Raw genomic sequence first — 24,736 nt, 5'->3', positions numbered from 1 at the left:
GGCCGGATCTCAGCTCACTGCAAGCTCCGCCTCCTGGGTTCACGCCATTCTCCTGCCTCAGCCTCCCGAGTAGCTGGGACTACAGGCGCCCGCCACCTCGCCCGGCTAGTTTTTTGTATTTTTTAGTAGAGACGGGGTTTCACCATGTTAGCCAGGATGGTCTCGATCTCCTGACCTCGTGATCCGCCCGTCTCAGCCTCCCAAAGTGCTGGGATTACAGGCTTGAGCCACCGCGCCCGGCGACCCCGTCTTACTAAAAAAAAAAAACAAAAAAAACAAAAAAAAAAACTAAGGTTTCTATGGGATTGGAATGAAGCTCAAGCAGCCAAACACTACAGTGGGCACCCACGATGCTGTGCAGGGAGAGCTCTGTATACTTTGCTCCTTGGATCCTAGCATCCTTAAGAGGCAGATAAAATTATCTCCACTTCATAGGAGACAGGTTCAGAAAATATTCACTAGATGCCCCACAGCTCACAGCAGAGTATGAACTTAAACACATCCAGGACCTGAAACTTGACCCTGCAGAGTCCCTTTACTACAAGCCCTCAGCACTGCTGCTGTTATGCACACGCAGCGGAAGCCGCATGTCTAAAACCTTGCTATATGGAGCACTGTCACTTCTCACCTCCCAGAGCCTCCCAACTGTAACAAGTGTTCTTTTTACAGAGGACAGGCACCATGAGGCCCAGCTGGTGGCGTCAGAGATTAGACACCAAATAGGACTCAGCAACAAGCAAGAACTTCCCTTCTAGAAAGGGGTAACAATCTCCTGGAGGTTCCCCAAGCCCATGCTGTGGCAAATGATGTTGAATGAAAACAAGAACCATAGCTTCCCAGTTACATTAAGTTATGAAATTTATTTATATTTGACCTTTAAAAGCCAGAACATAACAAATCTCACTTTCTGGAAAGTCATCTTACTAGAAATACAAGAAGTGCACTTAATACAAGGAAATAAGTTTCTTGGTGCCACCAGTGAGGTGGACATACACTCATATCAGTTCCCTCAAATGAAGGTTTCGTCAGATTTCCCTCCAGACTTCTGAGATGATCTGAATTCAGGAAGGTCTGAGAGAACTGTTTCCAGAAATTACAGCGAACAAGCTGACCTTAACTTTTGGGTCCTCCCGAGAAATACTAATGAAAAGAACTGTTTTTTCCAGCGGGCCTGTCTTTGCTGGCTTCTCGGCATCTGCAGCTCTTCACCGGCAGGCACGGAGCCCCGCAGCAGCAGTGTACAAGCACAAGGTCACTTGCAGCCCCATTAGAGACATATGACATCAAAGAACCAACCTAAACCCATATGCCTTTTGGTCAGAGGTTCTGCTCCTACAGATTAGGCTGACAGCTCTTGGACTTATATTTATTAATATTTGTGAAATATGAACTCCAAGCTTCTTGAGCTGTTACTAAAGCAAGTTTCCAGCAACAGCTTTTATTAACAACTGTTCATCATGCGATGTGCTGTGCCTTATGAACAATGTCTCGTCACAACAGACCAGGGGGCGGTACTGGGTTTCCTACAGCTTCTCTCTGCATCTACAAAGCAGGTTTTCAAACACATTTTACATGTCGAAACCAGTGTCATAAGGAAAACATATGTGATAGAAAAACAATGCTCAGTTTAATCTAAGTTACCAAGCAGAAGGTAAAAGAACTAGTATCCGCTGAGTCCCCAAACTTCTTTCTTCTAATTCATCTGAGGATTCTTTTTTTGTGCTTCTAGAGTAAGAATTAGGCAGGCTCCCAAATAGAGAGGTAAACATGACCGCGTTGTTTGAAACTACTTCATTAATTTGTAAATCAGAACCAAAAAGCTCTGGCCCTCCCACTTCTCTTCGCTGACCCTCCTCCCCACTTATGGATAAACAGACTTTAACTTCCCTAACCCAGAAACACTTCCACCAAAAATATATGGTTATACCTTATCCTAAAAAGGCACCATGCAGGCATTTAAGACTGAACCAGTGAACTCTAAGGATATGTAGTATTAGGAAAATATCACTAATCAAAACATCCAGCATCAGATGGTGCAAAACCCCAAGAGGACTGGTGACATGTACCCCGGGATGGCAACCCCAGCTTCTGGCAACCCCACAGCCCAGCGGAAGCTTCAGCTCTGGTCAGGTGCACGGCTGCCAGAGTCTGCACACCTCGGGGACAAGGAAAGGAGACGCTTGCTTCATTGTGCTATTCATGACCCAGAAAAGGTCCTGGCTGGCTTGCAGGACTCGAGAGACAAACACTGGATGGGAGGAATGAGTGTGAAACAAGAGGTGGAGAAGCTAGATTCTCTTCCACAGGAGGCGGCAGAAGCTCCAGAAAGTAGCCGAGAACCAACACAAACTCAACCATGTGACAAACAAGGTTAACAGTAGGGGAAGACAGCTTTGGCAAGAGCCCAAAGGGAAGAGGAGGGCTGACCTGGGGACCCATTTCCCCTGTCAGAAGTGACCCTGTCCCAGTGCCATGGCTCATTTTCAGGTCTGTTGAACAGGTAAGGTACAGGAGTCATAGGTTTCACGTTTAATATGTAATGGAAGCTCTGGAACATGAGACAGACAGCAAGCACAGACTCTGCTCACTGGTCGATGATGGAGCGCTGCAACACCTGATTCATCATGTCCTCTTCATCAACATCATAATCCTAAGGGCAAAAACAGACATGCAGCCTCAGCAACTGTTCCCAGATGCAAAGACTGGCTTTCAGTAGAAGCAGGACAGCCTAGCAACTGGATCTGGAGCAGGCTGCCAGGAACTGGATCCCTGATTCAACTGTCTGTGATGCTAGCTATGTAACTTTGGGAAAATTAATCTGTCTCTGCTGCCTTATTCTTTTTTTTTTTTGATGGAGTCTCACTTGTTGCCAGGCTGGAGTACGGTGGCACAATGTCAGCTCACTGCAACCTCTGCCTCCCAGGTTCAAGTGATTCTCCTGCCTCAGCCTCCCAAGTAGCTGGGACTACAGGCGTGTGCCACCATGCCCAGCTAACTTTTGTATTTTTAGTAGAGATAGGGTTTCACCATGTTGGCCAGGATGGTCTCAATCTCTTGATCTCGTGATCTACCCGCCTCGGCCTCCCAAAGTGCTGAGATTACAGGTGTGAGCCACTGCACCTGGCCAGTCTGCTGCCTTATTCTTAAATGAAGATAAGGATGCCTCCTTTAAATGGAGATTGAGAGACCCAGACAGCACATGAATGGAGCCTGGCACAGACCAAGTGCTCAGAACGTTTATAAGTTTGTTGGAACAGAACACGCAGATGCACTGAGCTGAAGAGTTGTTTCTGAGAGGTGGAATCAGTGCCCAGTACAGAATCAGTTTTTTAGAGCCATACAGTACAGCAGAAACTATAGTGCAACCAGCCCTCTTTAATGAGGCATTTTTAGGAATTACATTCATCTGTGTCACATTAACAAAAAGGGAGTTATTCTGAAGTTTGAGTTTCAGACACTGTCAGACTGAGAATAAATATTCTTTATGACAATTTAGGAAAGAGCTTTCTTTTTTAGATACTGAAATTCAGCCATTAAGACCGAACACCACTCTAAAATCCTAACCTGACATCTATATACGTAGGAGGTTTACCTGATATAGTTGGCCAAATTTACCTATTACTATAATGCCAAGACAACAGTGTGCCCCTTTGAAACCACCCAGCTCTAGGGAAAGAATATAAACCTGACAGCCGTATTTGGCTAGTGGATATATGCTATTTGACCTCAAGTACTTTTGAAGATAATTAAAACCTGTGAAACTTCCTGTGAAATTTTCCTGTCCTGCTTTGGGCATGGGGTGGGGGAATGGAGAAGCTAGGCAATGCTGCGCCTGCATTTCCACAGGAAAACAAGGGGTGGAGGTGATGGCAGCATAGAGTCGGACACAACCCGGCTTGGAAATTCTCAGGAGGATCATTTCAATTATGGTCCCCATGGACATGTGAGCTTGAGCCTCCCAAGTCCAAATTGTTTTTTTTTTTTTTTTTTTTGAGACAGGGTCTCATTCTGTTGCCCAGACTGCAGTACAGTGGCATGATCTCAGCTCACTGCAACCTCTGCCTCCTGGGCTCAAGAGATCCTCCTGTCCCAGCTCCCTCAAAGTAGCTGGGACTACAGGCAGGAACACCAACAACTGGTTAATTTTTATATTTTTTTGCAGAGACAAGGTTTTACCATGTTGCCCAGGCTGGTCTCAAACTCCTGAGCTCAAGCGATCCACCTGCCTCAGCCTCCCAAAATGCTAGGATTATAGGTATGAACCACCACACCTGGCCCCAAACCAAGTTCTATAACAGGCAGAAGTTATATAAACCACAAGAAAAGTAGACAAAACTTTGGGGGCAGGGCTAGGAAATGGAAAGAGCAAGCATCACTGTCTCTGTCTCAAGACTGACCAAATCATCTTTGTGTTTTGTTTTGTTTTGAGACAGAGTCTCGCTCTGTTGCCCAGGCTGGAGTGCAGTGGCACAATCGTGGCTCACTGCAACCTCACCTCCCAGGTTCAAGCGATTCTCCTGCCTCAGCCTCCCAAGTAGCTAGGATTACAGGCACCCGCCACCACACCCGACTAATTTTTTGTATTTTTAGTAGAGACAGGGTTTCACTATGTTGGCCAGGCTGGTCTCGAACCCCGACCTCGTGATCCGCCCACCTTGGCCTCCCAAAGTGCTGGGATTACAGGCGTGAGCCACTGAGCTTGGCCCAGGTCATCTTCTTAAATGTCACTCTGGGTGGGGCGTGGTGGCTCACGCCTGTAATCCCAACACTTTGGGAGGCCAAGGTGGGCGGATCACGAGGTCAGGAGTTCGAGACCAGCCTGGCCAACATAGTGAAACCCTGTCTCTACTAAAAGTACAAAAATCAACAGGGCATGGTGGCATGCGCCTGTAGTCCCAGCTACTCAGGAGGCTGAGGCAGGAGAATCACTTGAACCCAGGAGGTGGAGGTTGCAGTGAGCTGAGATCATGCCATTGCACTTCAGCCTGGGCGATGGAGTGAGACTCCATCTCAAATAAACAAATAAATGTCACTCTGGCCACCTGCCTGGCCCATGAATAGAAACTGTATAGTAGCTACAGTATACATACTGGAAGCCCATCTAGCTCCCCAGCTACAGCTGCCTGCTCACCTCTTTCACTCAGTCTTCTACCATCCCAGATTTCTCTCTTGACAATCCCCTTTATCACTGTATCCAGTATACAGACTGGAAGCCCATCACAACAGTGACAAAGTTCAACACCGGGGGAGCCCCACTTCCCCTTTTGAGAAGAGTGAAGTAGCCGTGTCATTCCCCCAGGGGAGGGATCAGAGCCTAGGCTCCAGACTTACCACAAAAGTGTCGTAAGAAAACCGGTGCCGGCGTTGGATGTGCTCTCTGAAGTTGGCGCTGCGGTAGTTGGGGTCTCCCCAGGGCATCGAGGCACATATCGGACAAACCTTTCAACACAAAAGCAAGGTCTTAAGCACCCAATTTCCAAGCTTGCACCAGCCCTCTGTAGCCTGTGTCTGGCCTCCTTTCTTCCAGGACAGCTTTCCTGACATACTGTCCAGGGCCAGTAACTCCTTCCTGTGCACATCAGCAGCCCAGAAAACATTGCAAATTTCCTACTCAAGTCAAATGACACGTGGGAGTGGGTAAAGTTCAAATCATGATACCACCCTTTCTCATTCCCTACTGTAGGCAGAGAAGTGAGTCAGCCTGGTGGGGGGCCTAGACTGGCCTTCCAATCCAGCACAGAAGACAATCCAAAAGCACGAGGAAAACTAAGAAAATAAGCCAATGAGCGATGTCCCAGGGAAGTAAAACACAGCCTCACATGCATCTTAACAAAGGAAATACTCAGGTAAGGGGGATGGGGCCAAAAAGCCCTCACGCAACAGGTTGATTTGGGTTTTGAAGATTGGGTATTTGGAAAGGCAAAGAGAACAAGATAGAGTGCTCCAGGCCAGGCACAGTGGCTCATACCTGTAATACCAGCACTTTGGGAGGCCAAAAGCGGTAGATCACCTGAGGTCAGGAGTTTGAGACCAGCCTGGCCAACATGGTGAAACACTTTCTCTACTAAACTTACAAAAATTAGCTGGGCATGGTGGCACACACCTGTAGTCCCAGCTGCTTGGGAGGCTGAGGCATGAGAATTGCTTGAACCCTGGAAGTGGAGGTTGCAGTGAGCCGAGATTGTGCCACTGCACTCCAGCCTCCAGCCTGGGTAACAGAGTGAGACTCTGTCTCAAAAAAAAAAAAATGCTGCTCCAGAAGAGGTAGCAGCACGGAGAAAAGGCCAGAAGGTGGCGGTTACTGTCAACACATGCAAATGACCAGACCAGTGAGCATGGAAAACTCATGCCAGGGAGAGAGATGACCTAAGTGCCCCCACTTAAAGGTGCAACCCTACCCCACAGCAAAGAGGATACAGTGATAAAGGGGACTGACATGAGAGAAATCTGGGATGGTAGAAGACTGAGTGGAAGAGGTGGACAGGCAGCTGTAGCTGGGGAGCTAGAACATAGGACGGGACTAGAGACTGAAAAGGAGATGGCTTCCAAAGGGAAGGGAGAAAAGCAGAGTTAAGAACTTGCAGAGGAAGAGGAAGACAGAACAGAGGGCCAAAGGCTGAAGAGAAAGCCTCAACATAGACAACATAATCAGAGGGATTTCAGAAGCCAAAGGAGGGCAAAAAGACAGAAAATTAGGCTGCCATACCAGAAAAGTTCAGCAATAATAGTATCCAACAAAATTATGAGTGCAAGTAACATTTAACCAAGTCAATCTGTATCTAAGAATTTAGCTTATAAACATACATAAATACAGGCAAAGATATGTTTCTCAAAATGGCCAGTTCTATCTTAAGATGAGCATTGATAGCTGCCCTAGTACTCTCACAAAAGCTCATTAAAATTCTAAAATCTCTGCACCACTGTTTACAGCAATGGAGCTGAAGGCTGCCCATACAACAGAGTATGCAGTTCAAGAGAAGCAGTATGAGATAAATGGAAAAATTAAAACAAAACTATAGAGGAAGTATACACCTAACTATAAAAAAAGACCTAGTCTGTCAATCACATTGAGAGAAAGGTAACGCATTGCTGAGATGGAACAAATACTTTTTTTTTTTTTTTTTTTTGGGAGTTTCGTTCTGTTGCCCAGGCTGGAGTGCAGTGGCATGATCTCAGTTCACTGCAACCTCTGCCTCCCGGGTTCAAGCAATTCTCATGCCTCAGCCTCCCAAGTAGCTGGGATTAAAGGCGCGTACCACCATGCCTGGCTAATTTTTGTATTTTTAGTAGAGATGGGGTTTCACTATGTTAGCCAGGCTGATCTGGAACTCCTGACCTCAAGTGATCCACCCGCCTTGGCCTCCCAAAGTGCTGGGATTACAAGTGTGAGCCACCGTGCCCGGCCTATGTTTTTTTTTTTTTTTTTTAAAAGGAGACTACACATGCCAGTCAGTGATATCTGAGTAAAATGTCCAAGGATTGATAAGCCTTTTCCTAATAATTTCACCTAAATCCTCTTTCCCCACAAATACGAAGAAGTTACTTCCAAAAGCTTCATGGAGAAATTTGGTGGATACCAAGGGATCCAAGTTAATGTTAGCAACAATAGACATCACATGACTTAATGTAGCACCCAGAGAACTCATGTACCATCCCTGCCTCTGCTTTGGGGGGAGGGGAAAATTGCTATGAAGGACATTACCATTGTTAAAATTAAAACATGAATTTTATGTTAGATATTAGATTGTATCAATGTTAAATTTCTTGAATATGATTATACACACAAAAATATAATTTTCCAGGAAAACACTCTTGTTCTTAAGACATACACACTACTGTATCAGGGTGCAAACTATTCAGGGTGCAAAAAAGTCATGGTATCTGTAGCTTATTCCCAAGTGGTCAGCAAAAAGTGTGTATTATAGAGCATGGTTAAGCAAATATGGTAAAATGTTAACAATCTGTGAATCTAGGTGTAGGGCACACAGGAGTTCATTTTACTAATCCCATCATTTTTCTCCAAGCTTGATCCTTTCCCATAATAAAGTTTAAGAGAAAAAAAAAAAGGTTACTCTTACCACAGATTTGGTATCCGTGCTATGGAATAATTTGCAGTGTTCCACAAGTCCTTCCTGATCAAAGTTCTTCTCAGGACAGTAAGGACAAGGAAAGGTGTAACGGTTTGGAACATTCCTGGAAGGTGAAAGACAGGAAAAAAGAACATTTTTCTGTGAGTACCTTTCCATTAAACTTCAACCACAGTACACTCCCAAAAGGAGCAAAGCTCACCGAATGTGTAACGACAAGGACGCTGATGATCACTTTAGACTCAGATCAAGTGTTCTGAAGACAACAGCTCAGCTAGCCGGACATGGTGATTCACACCTGTAATCCCAATAGGCCAAGGCAGGAGGATCACCTGAGGTCAGGAGTTCAAGACTAGCCTGGCCAACATGGCGAAACCCTGTCTCTACTAAAAAATATAAAATTTAGTCAGGATTACTGGCAGGTGCCTGTAATCCCAGCTACTCGGGAGACTGAGGCAGGAGAATCTCTTGAACCCGGGAGGCAGAGATTGCAGTGAGCTGAGATTGCGCGACTGCACTCCAGCCCAGACAACAGAGCGAGACTCCATCTCAAAAAAGAAAAAAAGAATAGCTCAGCTAACATCTGAAGTGAACACCAGAGTCCTCCCTTGCATACTCCTCCCAAAATACTTGTATCAGCTTTAGCCAGCATAACAATTCATACAACTAAACCCCTGACCATGCAAGGTGTCCAACCTCTTTGTATTAATAGCAAGAGATGACCTCCACCTAAGGGGAGACTGAGTCATTTACCTTGGCTGAAGAGATGCATCCTTAATGGTGGCCTTCACACCTTCCATGATGTAATTCTGGTATTTGGAACAAGTAGCCACGTGGGACCGGATCTTGGATAGGAAGAACTCAAATAGGAAGAATCAGAGCCCACAAGTTAGTGAGGACCTTGTAACAGGCCAAATGTAGTCCCAAACAAGGGCGCAAAGAAAACTAGACCTACACCACCCTGGCAAATAATCTCACCAGACTCCTGACTATGCTGATGGGGCTGAAACCCTGATTATTGCAGATTTCCCATTAATAACAAGGCTGCTATTTTATTTGACTAAATCAGGATATCCGCTTCCACTCTAAAATAACTCTTCTAGAGGTTTGCTCCTATTCATGACAGGCTGTGTGCTCACAGACAAGTTCCAAATCTAGGATGTTGTTAAAAGTTTTCTATAGTAGCATTTAAACTAGTCTCCTTATAGCAAACCAAAAACCACGTTCTGTTATGTGCAGCAGAGAAAAGTGATCATTTAGGTAAAACGTATAAAAGCCACCAACCCTGATTAAAGTATCAATCACCAGACTCTGAGAAATAATCTTTAAAATCTAAATTCTTTTTTTTTTTTGAGACGGAGTCTCACTCACTCTGTTGTCCAGACTGAAGTGCAGTGGCACCATCTTGGCTCACTGCAACCTCCGCCTCCCGGGTTCAAGTGATTCTCCCACCTCAGCCTCCTGAGTAGCTGGGGTTACAGGCGTGTGCCATCATGCCCAGCTAATTTCCATATTTTTAGTAGAGATGGAGTTTCACCGTGTTAGCCAGGATGGTCTCGAACTCCTGACCTCAAGTGATATGCCTGCCTTGGCCTCCCAAAGTGCTGGGCTAACAGGTGTGAGCTACCATGCCCAGCCCAACCTTTCACATAAAATCTAGGCTGTGCAATAGTAAAACAGAAAGAGAAGAAAACCCAGAGAATAATGCTTCATTACAGGTTTTCTAAAAAGAAAGAAAGTTTTAAGAATTGAAGAAAAGAGGGAGGAAAGAAAAACATTTTTAGAGGCATGCCAACCATACAATAACTAATCTTGAAAATGGAGAAAAGCAAAAGCACACAGTAAAACAAACAAAAAGCCCATCATGGGTGGAGCGTGGTGGCTCACACCTGTAATCCTGAGGGAGGCTGAGGTGGACCATCACTTTGCACTCCCAAGTTTCAGATCAGCATGGGCAACATGAAAACTCTGTCTCTACTAAAAATACAAAAAAAATTAGGTGGGCGTGGTGACACATGCCTGTGGTGCCAGCTACTTGAGAGGCTGAGGTGGGAGGATGGTTTGAGCCAGGGAGGCAGAGGTTGCAGTGAGCCGAGACCACACCATTGCACTCCAGCCCGGGCAACAAAGTCAGACTCCGTCTCAAAAAACAAAACAAAACCAAACCAAAAACCACATTATGCATGCATAAATAAAGATGAAGAGACCGGGTGCAGTGGCTGACACCTGTAATCCCAGCACTTTGGGAGGCCGAGGTGGGCGGATCACAAGGTCAGGAGATCGAGACCATCCTGGCTAACACGGTGAAACCCTGCCTCTACTAAAAATACAAAACAAAACAAAACAAGAGATATATACATATATATGTATACATATATATATATCTGCGCGTGGTGGCAGGCACCTGTAGTCCCAGCTACTCCAGAGGCTGAGGCAGGAGAATGGTGTGAACCCAACAGGCGGAGTTTGCAGTGAGCCGAGATCATGCCACTGCACTCCAGCCTGGGCGACAGAGTGAGACTCCGTCTCAAAAAAAAAAAAAAAAAAAAAAAGGCAGTAGGAAACTGTAATTCAGTATCTTGAGTTTCTAAAAGTAAACTTCAAAGGGGGAAAAATGCTCCAAGATTGGAGCTCCAGCTTACCATGATGATTGTCTCACCTCCAGTTAAAGAACTTGACTTTAAGCTACAAACTGAGAAATCCCCAATTTTTTTTTTGTAGAAACTGGGTCCACTATATTCCCCAGGCTGCTCTCAAACTCCTGGGCTCAAGCAATCTTCCCACCTCAGCCTCCCAAGGAGCTGGGACTACATGCAGACACCACTACACACAGCTAGTTTTGTTTGTTGGCTTGTTTTGGTATATACAGTGTCCCACTATGCTGCCCAGACTGATTTCGAACTCCTGGGCTCAAGTGATTCTCTTACCTTGGCCTCTCCAAGTGATAGGATTACAGGCATAAGCCACCATGCCCAGCCTCAATAGTGAAGCCCCCAATTAAGATATAGAAAATAGCCCTATTCAGCATTAAAATGGTCCTACTATGCATCGCTAATACTAAATCACCCTGAAAAGGAGATGGTAAGGTATATTCATACTATGGGCATCCATACCGAAGTGTTAAAAATAATGAAACTGACATGCAAGGCTGTCCAATATGTAAGAGGAAAAAAAAACTGAAAGTGAAAAAAAAGTTGGGAATGAATGTACATTTAAACAAGTGAAAAAAGTTGAAGAAACATATATATTATAGTGTGATCTCATTTTGCAAAAATTCTACAACTGGGTTGGTAAACATTCTACAGTTTTTACCAACTTTTGGTAAAAATTTGTCAAAGGGCAGAAAATGTTATGTAGCTTTCGAAACTGAATCACTTTTTTTTTCTTGAGACAAAAAAAAGTCCAGCTCTATCGCCCAGGTTGGAGTGCAGTGGTGAGAACTCAGCTCACTGCAATGTCTGCCCCCTGGGCTCAAGCCATCCTCTCACCTGAGCCTCCCGAATAGCTGAGACTACAGGCACACACCACCATGCCCTGCTAGTTTTTTGTATTTTCAGTAGAGCTGAGGTTTCACCATGTTATCCAGGTTGGTCCAGAACTCCTGGACTCAAGCAATCCACCCACCTCGGCCTCCCAAAATGTTGGGATTACAGGCATGAACTACCTTGCCAGGCCTTAAATTGAACCATTTTAAAATAATCTCTGGAATGAGGAACAAGCCTACATTATTGTGTATTTTTGTATGGTCTGCAATTTAAAAAATTTTAATGATTCTAAAATCAACAAGGCTGTGAATATCTCTTGGAAAATAAGACAACAGTATTTCTCCTTTCCAGTAGCAGTTATAACACGTATGAAAATAAATATACTTGACTCTGATTATACAAGAGCATTTCAAATGTTAGCTATTGTTACTATAATCCAATGATTTCATATTGACTTTTTTTTAAGAGACAGGGTCTTGCTGTCAGCCAGGCTGGAGTGCAGTGGCATGATCATAGATCACTGTAATCCCAAACTCCTGGGCTCAAGTGATCCCTCCGGCCTCTGCCTGCTGAGTAGCTGGGCCTACAGGTACATACCACCACATCCGGCTACTTTTATTTTTTGTAAAGATGAGGTCTCACTATGTTGCCCAGTCTGGTCTCTTAACTCCTAGCCTCAAGCTCTTGTCTTGGACTCCCAAAGAGCTGGGGTTACAGGCATGACCCACCATGCCCGGCCAAAATTGATCTTTTATAGGAAAAAACTGGGATAACTCATTTCTATGGCTTTCAAAGCTAAAATATATACTTAACCAACTCTTAAAAAAAGAAACAAAACCCAGTAGGTTATGAAAACAAACCAGCCCAGCCATCACCACAGGTAACTGGCATGCACGCGTGCTGTTAGTGACCTAGTCATGCTCTAACTTCAGAAACAACATGGTAGCTGTACGTTTTACCCCATCTGATCATGGAAAGACACGGCCTCTTCCACATTACTTCCACATACATTCTTACGGCAGCCATGGCAAGAAGTCTCTGTGCTCTCAATCTGCCGCTCGAGCTCCATGGCTCGGACGCCAGGTGCCAGAGCGCTGCGACACACCCCACAGACAGGCTTCTTCGGCTTCAGACATTCCTGCAGGCATGCAGAGCAAAAGCTAGAACAAGACATACGGAGAACCTCTGTCACGCATCATGGAGACAAGAAAACAAATATGGATCAACTTTTAAAAAGACATCAATGGATAATGGAGTAAAAAACAACTTGCTCTCTCCTCCCAATTCAAATACTAAGTCCTTCCAGGCCAGAAGAATTGAGGGATAGGAGTGGACTACAAAGAACACACAACTACAGAAACAAATGCAAACTCCTGTGATATGCAGTGAAGGTGTTAAGGTTGAGGGTTCAAGCCTTAGGCCCTGCCACCGAGGGATCTCAGTGGGGTTTCTTTTTTTTTTTTTTTGAGGCGGAGTCTCGCTCTGTCACCCAGGCTGGAGTGCAGTGGCCGGATCTCAGCTCACTGCAAGCTCCGCCTCCCAGGTTCACGCCATTCTCCTGCCTCAGCCTCCCGAGTAGCTGGGACTACAGGCGCCCGCCACCTCGCCCGGCTAGTTTTTTGTATTTTTTAGTAGAGACGGGGTTTCACGGTGTTTCTCGATCTCCTGACCTCGTGATCCACCCGTCTCGGCCTCCCAAAGTGCTGGGATTACAGGCTTGAGCCACCGAGCCCGGCTTCAGTGGGGTTTCTTGAATCTTATTCTTTACTTTGTGAAATAGAGAGAGTAGTACCTACCTCTAGGATTGCTGGGAGGATACAGTTTGTATAGCAGACCCCTGGCAGAGTATCCAGCATGTACAAAACGCACTATAAAGGGGAGCTGCTATCATTAGAGGTGAAGGCAAAGCTCTACAGGAACATAAAGGGAAAAGCAACTAGTTGTGACCTGAGAAGGAAAGGGCTGGAAAGGCTGCAGAGACGGCTGGGCGCTGTGGCTCATGCCTGTAATCCCAGCACTTTGAGAGGCCAAGGCGGGCAGATCACGAGGTCAGGAGTTGGAGACCAGCCTGGCCAACATGGTGAAACCTGTCTCTACTAAAAATACCAAAATTAGCCAGGCAAGGTGGCAGATGCCTATAACCCCAGCTAATTGGGAGGCTGAGGCAGAAGACTCGCTTGAACCTGGGAGGCAGAGGTGGTTGTGCACTACAGCCTGGGCAACAGAGCGCGACTCTGTCTCAAGGGGGAAAAAAAAACAACACTGCAGAGACAGCGTCTCTGATCAGCCTTAAAACTGTTCAGCTGGATCCTTTTGTAGTTCATGGACGTGAGGACTGGGTGTTCATGTGCATGTGTGAGATGTGCCACCCTCGAACCTTGTTACAGATGTTGGCCCATTACCCATCTGACATTTAAAAAAAGAGGTCAGCTAGCAGAGGAAGGGAAGACTATTCTAGGCCTAATTTAGGCTTAAAATTCATATGTATCTGAGGAAATAAAAATCTAACAGACTTTTCCTCATAAGCAGTAGGGAGCCAGAAGTTTAAAGCAAGGTATTAACAAAACAAGACCAAATCCAGGTTTCAGAAAAATATTTCTGTGCTATCACGGAAAACAAAGTTTTGTTGTTGTTGTTTTTGAGACAGAGTTGTGCTCTGTTGCCCAGGCTGAAGTGCAATGGTGCGATCTTGGCTCACTGCAAAATCCGCCTCCCGGGTTCAAGCGATTCTCCTGCTTCAGCCTCCCAAGTGGCTGGGGTTACAGGCACGTGCGACCACACCCAGCTATTTTGTATTTTTAGTAGAGACGGGGTTTCACCACGTTAGCCAGGCTAGTCTCGAACTCCTGACCTCTGGTGATCCACCTGTCTTGGCCTCCCAAAATGCTGGGATTACAGGCATGAACCACTGCACCCAGTCCTATACTTCTTTTTTTTTTTTTTTTTTTTTAGGTGAGAAGGTGAGAAGAGACAACGTAGAAACCAAACAGATGGCTAAAGGCAGAGGACTGTGAGGGTCTGACTGAAGCAGTAGGGGATGAATTCAGGAAACCATTCATGGAGAGGCAGAATCAGGAGGACTTGATAACTTACTGACTTTGAAGAAAAGAAGTCAAAGATGACCAAGTTTCTATCCTAAAGCCTAGGCAGATGGTAATGCTGAGATAAGGCATACAGAAAGAATGGAGAAGACACCCTGGGCTACTTACCCAACCTGATAGATTAAGGCAGTATAACCAAATCTGCCAGAAAGAACTAAGGAAATATAATGAAAGGCAATCTTCTGAACACTTGACCATTTTCTATTGCCTCTAAGAATCTCCTTCCTCCTTGTCACTAAGTTAGATGTTAATGCTGTTAGGCAAAATTCCAGACCGGGTACAGAGAAGGTAAGGGAGTCTATTCATTCACCACTAAGGGCAATGGAAACTTGACAAAGCCCTGTTCTCATGATGCTTACATTCTAGAGTGAAGGGAAACACAAATGTTAATTTCAGATAGTGATTAAATATATGAAGGAAATATGGCAAACAGACCAGCTGGAGGGATCACAGAAAGCTGCTTCTGAGGAGTTGGCATTTGAGCTGGGTGGGACCTGATTACGAGGACAGCCACACAGATCTGGGTGCAGAGCTCCACACCAAGATGATGCCACACACAAATGAGGACTGGAAAGGCAGGCAGGCAGACCTTGGGGGCCACAATGCGGTAGACCATGGTGAGAAGGGCAAGCGATAAGGCAGTAGACACAGGCAGGGCCTGTGGCCATCACTTCTGTTGCCTGTTCACAAATGCAGATGACAACAGGAACCCAAGAGAGCACAGAGGGTCCAGTGAGTATAATGCAACCAAACCCAGCATGCAGATAAAAGCAGCTCGAAGTCTCTTTGCAAGCACACACACAGGTTCAGCTCATCTATCAAATGTTCATGAGTCACTTTGTGCCTGAGACATACCCAAACTACCAGACTGCTTTGGAACTGCTCAAATATCCTGGGCTGGCTTTTCAGTTTCTATTTCCTATTTATGGGCCCTTTCCTAGTTCAGCCTTCTGACGCTCCACTCTGTCACAGTGCTAGGAAGAAATTCTCCTCTCTTGGGCACCCAGCCAGCTGCCTTTCTCCAGCTGTATTCTACTGGATTGGAGAACGCAGTCATTCAGGGCTTGAAATAAAGTTTTATAAAAATCCAGTGCCCCAGCCAGAGTTGTAGTGATGCTCAACTTTCCAAGCACAAAAGGTAAAAAATCAAGTAGGCACAGGAGAAAGCATTCGGTTGGAGCTAAGGGGGACTCAGGCTGCCCTCACAGAGGTGCTTCCATCTGTCTTCAATTTGCACTGAACTGCTGAGCACGTGGGGCTAGGACAGCGAGGACAGGATAGAGAAGAGCCAAGGTTTGAATACCAGTAGTTCCTTGCCCTCTGACCTAGGAAAGGTTCACCCAGCTCAAGAAAATCTCAAATTTTGCTGCTCTTCATTTAGCAAACTGTGCTGGGTCTAGCCTTTTTACAAATGTTAATAGTAAATGAAATCCACTGAATTAATCCAAAATCAGGTAAACCTGATCCAAGGATAAGCGGATTCAATGAAAAAGCTAAAGACCACTTCAACTCTCATGAAGCTTGCTTACACGACTTATTAGTTCATTCAACCATTACCTGATCATTCACCCCACGCACAGAGGTGTGATCCCTGAAATACCCTCCCACTTGCAGAATGAATTTCTACAATAGTTTGACGAGTCATTGGTACTGATTTGTAAACTCTGAAGGCAGAGTCTACCCCAAGATCTGGCACATAGAGGCCATTCCAGTCAGTTGAGGGGCAAAAAAGATATGGCCACTCCATCATGAGCTGTAAGTTTTGCTCTGTGCAAGCAAGGAGAAGGAAGTTAAGTCCCAGAAAGGAAGTGGGGGAAGTAATTTAGATGGGGATGGGTGTTTGGTGAGGTAACCTAACCAGGGACTTGAAGCCCGAAGCGGGGGGGGGGGGGGGGGGGGGGGGGGTTGGGGAGGAGTTCCAGGCTAACTGAATTGCAAAGAGGAATAGCCTAAAGCTACATGATGAGGCAAAAAGCAGCCAGTTAGGTGCCAAGCACTGTTCTCTAGACTATTAAAACGGTCACCTGCAGTATATCTGGGAAGAGTTAGGCCACGGCGACCCTTCGACAGGCAAGCGTCGGACCCTCGGTGTATTCACCTGTAAAATGGCTGCCAACCCTCCCCCGCTGCAGGGTGGCTATAGAATAATGCCCATGGAGTGCAATGGCTACTGTGCCTGCTGACTAGTGAAGGGGTGCCAAGACCAATGCCAAGGTGATCCCACGGTAAGCACTGAGAGAGACGAGAGGAAAAGCCAATTCTGAGGCAAGAAGCAGGTGGCCACGTTGTCTACAATTCTTTCAACTCAGGTGTGTCTGTGCGTCTGATGGAACAAGGCTTAGATTCAAATCGACCAACCTCGAAAGCCCCGGCCACAGCCCAGGACTGGACATCTTTACACATATCTGCTTTAATCATTATAACCAGTCTATTCACAGTATTCAGGTCATGAAGGCTTAATTGAAAACTGAAAGAAACAAACCTCCTACACAGGAAGTAGAATGCTAACAATCCCATCTGCCAACTCCCACCCCCTTTCACAGCTAAGGGCAAACTGGCCAGATCCCCATAAAGACTTCCCTTTTGTTGTTTTAGTCTAGTCCAGCGTTTCTCCCAACTTTGGTTCGTATTAGAATAACTCGCCACAGCTAGACTCAATGCCAAATGTCCTATGCTTTAAGAGCGACGCGGTCTAGAAAGGAAACGTCGGCTCTCCAAGGGCGGACTTCCGAGCCTAAAGTCCCTGCAGGGCACGAGTCCACTATCACGTGTGGGAAGGAGACTGACAGGCCGACTGGAACATTGCAGGCGCTCAACGGACAGCAGCTGCCCCGCTAAGACGGGCGGAGGGACGGGATACTTAGAAGTAAGCGGGGCGGGACAGAAGAGCGCCCCGGCAGCTTTCACGGCCCTTAGGAGCCCCGGGGGACACCCCCGGGAGGCCCCTCTGGGTGGGTCCTCTGGCTCCCGCCCTGAGACGCATCTCGCTCCTCGGCTCCATTTCCTTCCCAGTCAGTTAAGTGCCTCCCGACCAGGCCCGGGCTCGCCGCTTACACGTGTCCGCAGGGCACCTGTACCGGCTTCTCGTACACCTCTAAGCACACGGGACACGTGAAGCGGCCTAGGGGATCAGCCTCCGCCGCCGGCCCCGCCAGCTGCGCAGCTCCCCCGCCGTCTTGCTGTTGCGCCGCCATCTTGCTGCCGCTCTGCGCCGCGCAACGGCGGCCGATGAGGAGTAGGCCAAGGGGGCGGGGCTCGCGGCCGGAGGGGGTGGGGCTCGTGGGGCGGTGAGCGGTTGGGGGCGGGGCTCGTGGGTGGGCGGCCCCTCGCGGCCCCTGGGGCCCCTCTGACCCAAGCGAGCTGGAGGCCGAGGGAAATCTGGAAAACGTGGAAGCCAAATCCAAAGGCTGCCAGAATTGGGACGGGCTCTGCGCGTGGGCCGCTGTTTTCCAAATTTAAGTCGTTAGTTCGGCACCACTTGCACTTATCACTATTTATCTTCGAATCAAATTGCTTTTTCCTTAAATTTATTTATTTATTTATTTAATCTATTTTGGGAAAAGGTCTTGTTTTGTCGCCCAGGCTGGTGTTCAGTGGAGCGATCATGGCTCCCTGCGGCCTCGACCTCCGGGGTTCAAGCGATCCTCCCACCTCAGCCTCCTGCGTAGCTGGACCACAGGCAGTCACCACTATGCCGGACTAATTTATTTATTTTTGTTTTTTTTTTTGTAGAGATGGGGAAAGGAGGTGGGGAAGGGGCGATGCCGAGAGCGGGCGGGTCTCACTGTTGCCGAGGCTGGCCTCGAACTCTTGGACGCAAGCGATCCGCCTGCCTCAGCAACCCGAAGTGCTGGGATTACAGCGGTGAACCACCGTACCCAGCCATTTCTTAAATTTAAGCAAATTTAATAACATCTAATTCCTGAGCTGCAAGAAGAAAGTCAATATCATTTATTTATACAAAGGAGCTGGGTACGGTGGCTTACGTCTGTAATCCCAGCACTTTGTGAGGCCGAGGCGGGCGGATCGCTTGAGCCTAGGAATACGAGAGCAGCCTGACCGACAAGGTGAAACCCTGTCTTTACTAACAATACAAAAATTAGCCAGGCGTCGTTGCCCATGCCTGTAGCCTCAGCTACTCAGGAAGCTGAGGCAGGAGAAGCCTTTCACCTGGGAGGCGGAGGTTGCCGTGGGCCAAGATCGTTCACTCACTCCAACAGTCACTGAACTTCAGCCTAGGCAACAAGAACAAAACTCCATCTGAAAAAAAAAACAACAACAATAAAGCACATTCCTTTCAAATTGTGCAATAATCACCATCAGCTATCTCTAGAATTCTGGTCGTCTTGCTAAACTGAAACTGAAACTCTGTCCCCATTAAACAATAACTTCCTGTTCCCTCCTCCCATCCCCATACCCCCAAGACCCTGGCAATTTTGTCTATGCTTTTGAAGCACTTATAGCTATAAAATTTCCCCTGAGCACTGCTTTCACTGTGTCCAGTAAATTTTGGCATGCTGTGTTTTTGTTTTCATTTGTTTCTCAATATTTTCTCTCTTTATTTATTTTATTTATTTATTTATTTTGAGATGGAGTCTCACTCTGTCGCCCAGGCTGGAGTGCATTGGTGCGATCTCTGCTCACTGCAGCCTCCACCTCCTGGAGTCAAGCAATTCCCCTGCCTCAGCCTCCCAAGTAGCTGGGATTACAGGTGCCTGCCACCACTCCTGGCTAATTTTTGTATTTTTAGTAGAGACAGGGCTTCACAATGTTGGCCAGGCTGGTCTCAAACTCCTGACCTCAAGTGATCCACCAACCTCGGCCTCCCAAAGTGCTGGAATTACAGGCGTGAGCCACTGTGCCTGGCCTGTTTCTGAGTATTTTCTAATTTCCCTTGTGATTTCTTCTTTGATCCATTGGTTCTTTAAGAGTGTGTAAATTTCCACAAATTTGTGAATTTTCCAGTTTTTCTTTGATATTGATTTCTTCTTTTTCATCCCCCCTCCCCATATTGATGTCTAGCCTTATCCAGTTGTGCTTGGAGAAGACATTTGGTATGATCTCTTCTTTTATTTCTTCTTTCTTTCCTGTTTTTTTTTGTTTGTTTGTTTGTTTGTTTGTTTGAGACGGAGTCTTGCTCTGTCGCCCAGGCTGGAGTGCAGTGGCACGATCTCGGCCCACTGCAAGCTCCATCTCCCGGGTTCACGCCATTCTCCTGCCTCAGCTTCCCAAGTAGCTGGGACTACAGGTGCCCGCCACCACGCCCGGCTAATTTCTTTTTGTATTTTTGGTAGAGACGGGGTTTCACCGTGTTAGGCAGGATGGTCTCGATCTCCTGACCTTGTGATCTGCCCGCCTTGGCCTCCCAAAATGCTGGGATTACAGGCATGAGCCACCCCCGCCCCCTGGCCTTTTCTTTCCTTCTTATCTTTCCCTTTCTCTCTTTCTTCTTTTCTTCTTTCTCTTTTTGTAGAGATAAAGTCTTGCTGTGTTGCCCAGGCTGGTCTCAAAGTCCTGGGCACAAGCAATCCTCCTGCCTCAGCCTCCCAAAGTGCTGGGATTATAGGCCTGAGCCACCACGGCTGGCTGATGTCTACCTTTTAAAATCTCTTGAGGCTTAATTTGTGGCCTAACATATGGTCCATCCTGTAGGCTATCCCATGTGTGCCTGAGAAGAATGTGTATGCTGTTGTTGGGTAGTGTCTGTATATGTGTTAGATCTGGTTGTCTTACTGTGTCGCTCAAGTCCTTTATTTCCTTACTTATCTCCTATTTGTTCTATTTATTCTTGGGAGTGGGGCATTGAAGTCTCGACCTATTATTGTGGAATTGTCTATTTCTTCCTTCAATTCTACCAATTTTTGTTTCATATGTTCTGATGGTCTGTTATTAGGTACATAAATGTTTATAATTGTTATATCTTCTGGCTGCATTGAACTTGTTATTAATATACAATGCCTTCTTTATCTCTTGTAATCTTTTGGACGAGTAATTTTTCTTTTTTCTTTTTTTGAGATGGAGTCTTGCTCTGTCGTCCAGACTGGAGTGCAGTGGTGTGATCTTGGCTCACTGCAACCTCTGCCTTCTGGGTTCAGGTGATTCTCCTGCCTCAGCCTCCTGTGTAGCTGAGACTACAGGCATGCACGACCACGCCTGGCTAATTTTTGTATTTTTAGTTGAGACAGGATTTCACCATATTAGTTAGGCTGGTCTCGAACTCCTGCCACCGTGCTCGGCCTGGACAAGTAATTTTTCTGATATTAGTATTGCCAGCCCTCCTGTTCTTTGGTCACTATTTGCATGAAATATCTTTTTCCATCCTTTCAGAGCCAGTCTATAAAGTGAGTTTCTTGTAGACAGCAATACAGTTGAATCATGTTCTTTAAAAAAAAAAAAAAAAAAAAAAAAAAAAAAAAACCTGGGTATGGTGGCTCATGCCTGTAATCTCAGCACTTTGGGAGACCGAGGTGGGTGGATCACCTGAGGTCAGGAGTTTAAGACCAGCCTGACCAACATGGTGAAACCCTGTCTCTACTAAAAATACAAAAATTAACTGGGTCTGGTGGTGCACACCTGTAGTCCCAGCTACTCAGGAGGCTGAGGCAGGAGAATCGCTTGAACCTAGGAGGCAAAGGTTGCAGTGAGTGGAGAACGAGCCACTGCACTCCAGCCTGGGCAACAAGAGTGAAACTCAGTCTCAAAAAAAAAAAAAAAATTCTGGGCCGGGCGCGGTGGCTCAAGCCTGTAATCCCAGCACTTTGGGAGGCCGAGATGGGTGGATCACAAGGTCAGGAGATCGAGACCATCCTGGCTAACACGGTGAAACCCCGTCTCTACTAAAAAATACAAAAAACTAGCCGGGCGAGCTGGCGGGCGCCTGTGGTCCCAGCTACTCGGGAGGCTGAGGCAGGAGAATGGCATGAACCTGGGAGGCGGAGCTTGCAGTGAGCTGAAATCCGGCCACTGTACTCCAGCCTGGGCGACAGAGCGAGACTCCGTCTCAAAAAAAAAAAAACAAACTTTTTCCTTCCTTCCTTCCTTCCTTCCCTCCCTCCCACCCTCCCTTTCTTTCTTCCTCTGTTTCTTTCCTTTTTTTTTTTTTTTTTTGAGACAGGGTCTCTGTCATCCAGGATGGAGTGCAGTGGCATGATCATAGCTCACTGCAACCTTGACTTCCCAAGGTCAAGTGAGCCTCCTGCCTCAGCCTCCTGAATAGCTGAGACTACAGGCATGTGCCATTTACACCTAGCTATCTTTTCTATTTTTTGTAGTGACAGGGTCTCTCTATGTTGCCTAGGCGTTTTTTTTTTTCTTTTTTGAGACAGGATCTGGCTCTGTTGCCCAAGCTGGAGGGCAATGGCACAATTTTGGCTCACTGCTACCTCTGCCTCATGGGTGCAAGCCATCCTCCCACCCCAGCCTCCCAAGTAGCTGGGACTATAGGCGTGCACACCACAGCCAGCTAATTTTTAAATTTTTTGTAGAGACGGGGTTTCACCATGTTGCCCAGGCTGGTCTCAAACTCTTGAGCTCAAATGGTCCTCCTGTCCTGGTCTTCCAAAATGCTGGGATTACAGGCGTCAGGCATCATTATTAAAATTTGTTTGCTTAAATTTAAGAAGGGGCTGGGCATGGCCGCTCACGCCTGTAATCCCAGCACTTTGGGTTGCTGAGGCGGGTGGATCACTTTTGTCCAGGGGTTGGAGACCATCCTGGGTAACATAGTGAGACACCCCACTGCCCCCAACTCCCTCCCCTGTCTCTACAAAAAATACAAAAGTAAGTGGATCACTTGAGGCCAGGAGTTCAAGATCAACCTGGGCAACGTACCAAGACCCCGCTGTCTACAAACAAACAAACATAAAATTAGCCGAGTGCAGTGGAATGGATGTGCCTGTAGTCTTAGCTACTCGGAGGAGGGCTGCTTAAGCCCAGGAGTTCAAAGTGTCAGTAAGCTGTGATCTTGCCACTGCACTCCAGCCTGGGCAAGAGCAAGACCCTGTCTCAAAAAAAAAAAAAAAAAAAAAATTAATGCCAGGTGCAGTGGCTCACGCCTGTAATCCCAGCACTTTGGGAGGTCAACATGGGAGGATCACTTGAGGCCAGGAGTTCAAGACCAGCCTAATCAACATAGCAAGACCCCACCCCCCCGCCCACCATCTCTACATAAAAAAAAACTAGCGCCGGGCGCGGTGGCTCACGCCTGTAATCCCAGCACTTTGGGAGGCCTAGGCGGGCGGATCACAAGGTCAGGAGATCGAGACCACGGTGAAACCCCGTCTCTACTAAAAATACAAAAAATTAGCCGGGCGCGGTTGTGGGCGCCTGTAGTCCCAGCTACTCGGGAGGCTGAGGCAGGAGAATGGCGTGAACCCGGGAGGCAGAGCTTGCAGTGAGCCGAGATCGCGCCACTGCACTCCAGCCTGGGCGACAGAGCGAGACTCCGTCTCAAAAAAAAAAAAAAAAAAAAAAAAAAAACTAGCTACATGTGGTGGTGCACACTTGTGGTCCCAGCTACTCAGGAGTCTAAAGTGGGAGGATCGCTTAAGCTCTAGAGGTCGAGGCTACAGTGAGACATGATTGTGCCACTGCATTCCAGCCTGACTGACAGTGACCCTTTCTCAAAAAAAAAAAAAAAAAAAACAGGCCAGGCGCGGTGGCTCACACCTGTAACTCCAACACTTTTGGAAGGCTGAGGCGGGTGGATCACAAGGTCACGAGATCGAGACCATCCTGGCTAACATGGTGAAACCCCGTCTCTACTAAAAAATTACAAAAAAATTAGCCGGGCGTGGTGGTGGGTGCCTGTAGTCCCAGTTACTCGGGAGGCTGAGGCAGGAGAATGGCGTGAACCTGGGAGGAGGAGCTTGCAGTGAGCCAAGACTGCGCCACTGCACTCCAGCCTGGGCAACATAGCGAGACTTCATCTCAAGAAAAACAAAAAACAAAAAACAAAAACAAAATAAATAAAATTTAAAATTCTATTCCTCAGTCTTACCAGCCATATGTCTAGTGCTCAATAGCCACATGTGACTCGTGGCTACACATTGAAAAGAGCAGACATAGAACATTTCCATCGTTGCGGGAAGATCTATTGGACAGCGCTGCTATAGATACCCTCATGCATGTGAGACAGCTACATGCACACAGATATCCAGGACAGTGTTGTCACAGTAGGAAGATGCTGGAAGCAACCAAAATGATGATTGGGGGTTGATTAAATAAATGCAATAGATATAATTACTAGTATGTCAATTCCATGAGGTCACGGGCTTTTGTCGATTTCATTTACTGTTGGATCTTCAGCTTCCAAAATAATGCCTGGTGCATGCTAGGTAACTACATAAATATTTGTTAAATAAATATGAAGCTGATATTGAATCATCTCATATATATATATTTTGTTTTGTTTTGTTTTGTTTTTTTCAGATGGAGTCTCGCTCTGTCACCGAGACTGGAGTGCAGTGGCACAATCTGGGCTCCCCGCAACCTCGCCTCCTTGTTTCAAGTGATTCTCCTACCTCAGTCTCCCGAGTAGCTGGGATTACAGGCACGCACCACTGCTCCCGGCTAACTTTTGTATTTTTAGTAGAGATAGGGTTTTGCCATGTTGGCCAGGCTGGTCTTGAACTTCCAACCTCAGGTGATCTGCCCACCTCGGCCTCCCAAAGTGCTGGGATTACAGGCATGAGCCACCGCACCGTGCCCAAAATATATTTTTTAACTAAAACAACATCAAGATGCCAAGTAATGCAACTAATATATGTGTATGTTTGTATATGATAAATAGATGCCTTTGGAAAGTAGGGTGACCAAGTGTCCAGGTTTGCCTGGGAGCGAGGGGTTTCCCAAGATGTGGGACTTTTTTTTCCCAGTTTTGGGACTTTCCCAAAACTGGGAAAGTCCTGGGCAAAACAGGATGAGTCAATTGCCCCACTGGAAAGATTTTTTTTTTTTTTGAGATAGAGCCTCACTGTGTCACCCAGGCTGGAGTGCAGTGGGACCATGTTAGCTCACTGCAACCTCCATCTCCTGGGTTCAAGCAATTCTCCTGCCTCAGCCT

The 24,736-nt window shown here is 46.7% G+C and overlaps 1 protein-coding gene and 1 non-coding gene across 2 annotated transcripts; one reads left to right on the top strand and one right to left on the bottom strand.

The window, feature by feature from the left end:
• Positions 1–840: 840 nt before the first annotated feature.
• Positions 841–17,881, bottom strand: RNF114 (ring finger protein 114). The gene is made up of 6 exons (XM_045363108.2): positions 17,728–17,881; positions 12,582–12,732; positions 8,841–8,947; positions 8,079–8,193; positions 5,332–5,439; positions 841–2,650 (listed from the first exon to the last, which is right to left on the bottom strand). Exons 1-6 carry the CDS (start codon positions 17,865–17,867, stop codon positions 2,585–2,587), a joined length of 687 nt encoding a protein of 228 aa, XP_045219043.1. The 5' UTR covers positions 17,868–17,881; the 3' UTR covers positions 841–2,584.
• Positions 13,880–13,984, top strand: LOC123567378 (small nucleolar RNA U13). The gene has a single exon (XR_006690292.2). It is a non-coding gene; the product is annotated as a small nucleolar RNA U13 (small nucleolar RNA).
• Positions 17,882–24,736: the final 6,855 nt, after the last annotated feature.

This window comes from Macaca fascicularis, chromosome 10 (assembly GCF_037993035.2).
Source record: "Macaca fascicularis isolate 582-1 chromosome 10, T2T-MFA8v1.1".
Taxonomy (NCBI): Eukaryota; Metazoa; Chordata; class Mammalia; order Primates; family Cercopithecidae; genus Macaca; species Macaca fascicularis.
The sequence above is the reverse complement of the archived record's forward strand: the minus strand, read 5'-3'. Positions and strand labels throughout refer to the sequence as shown.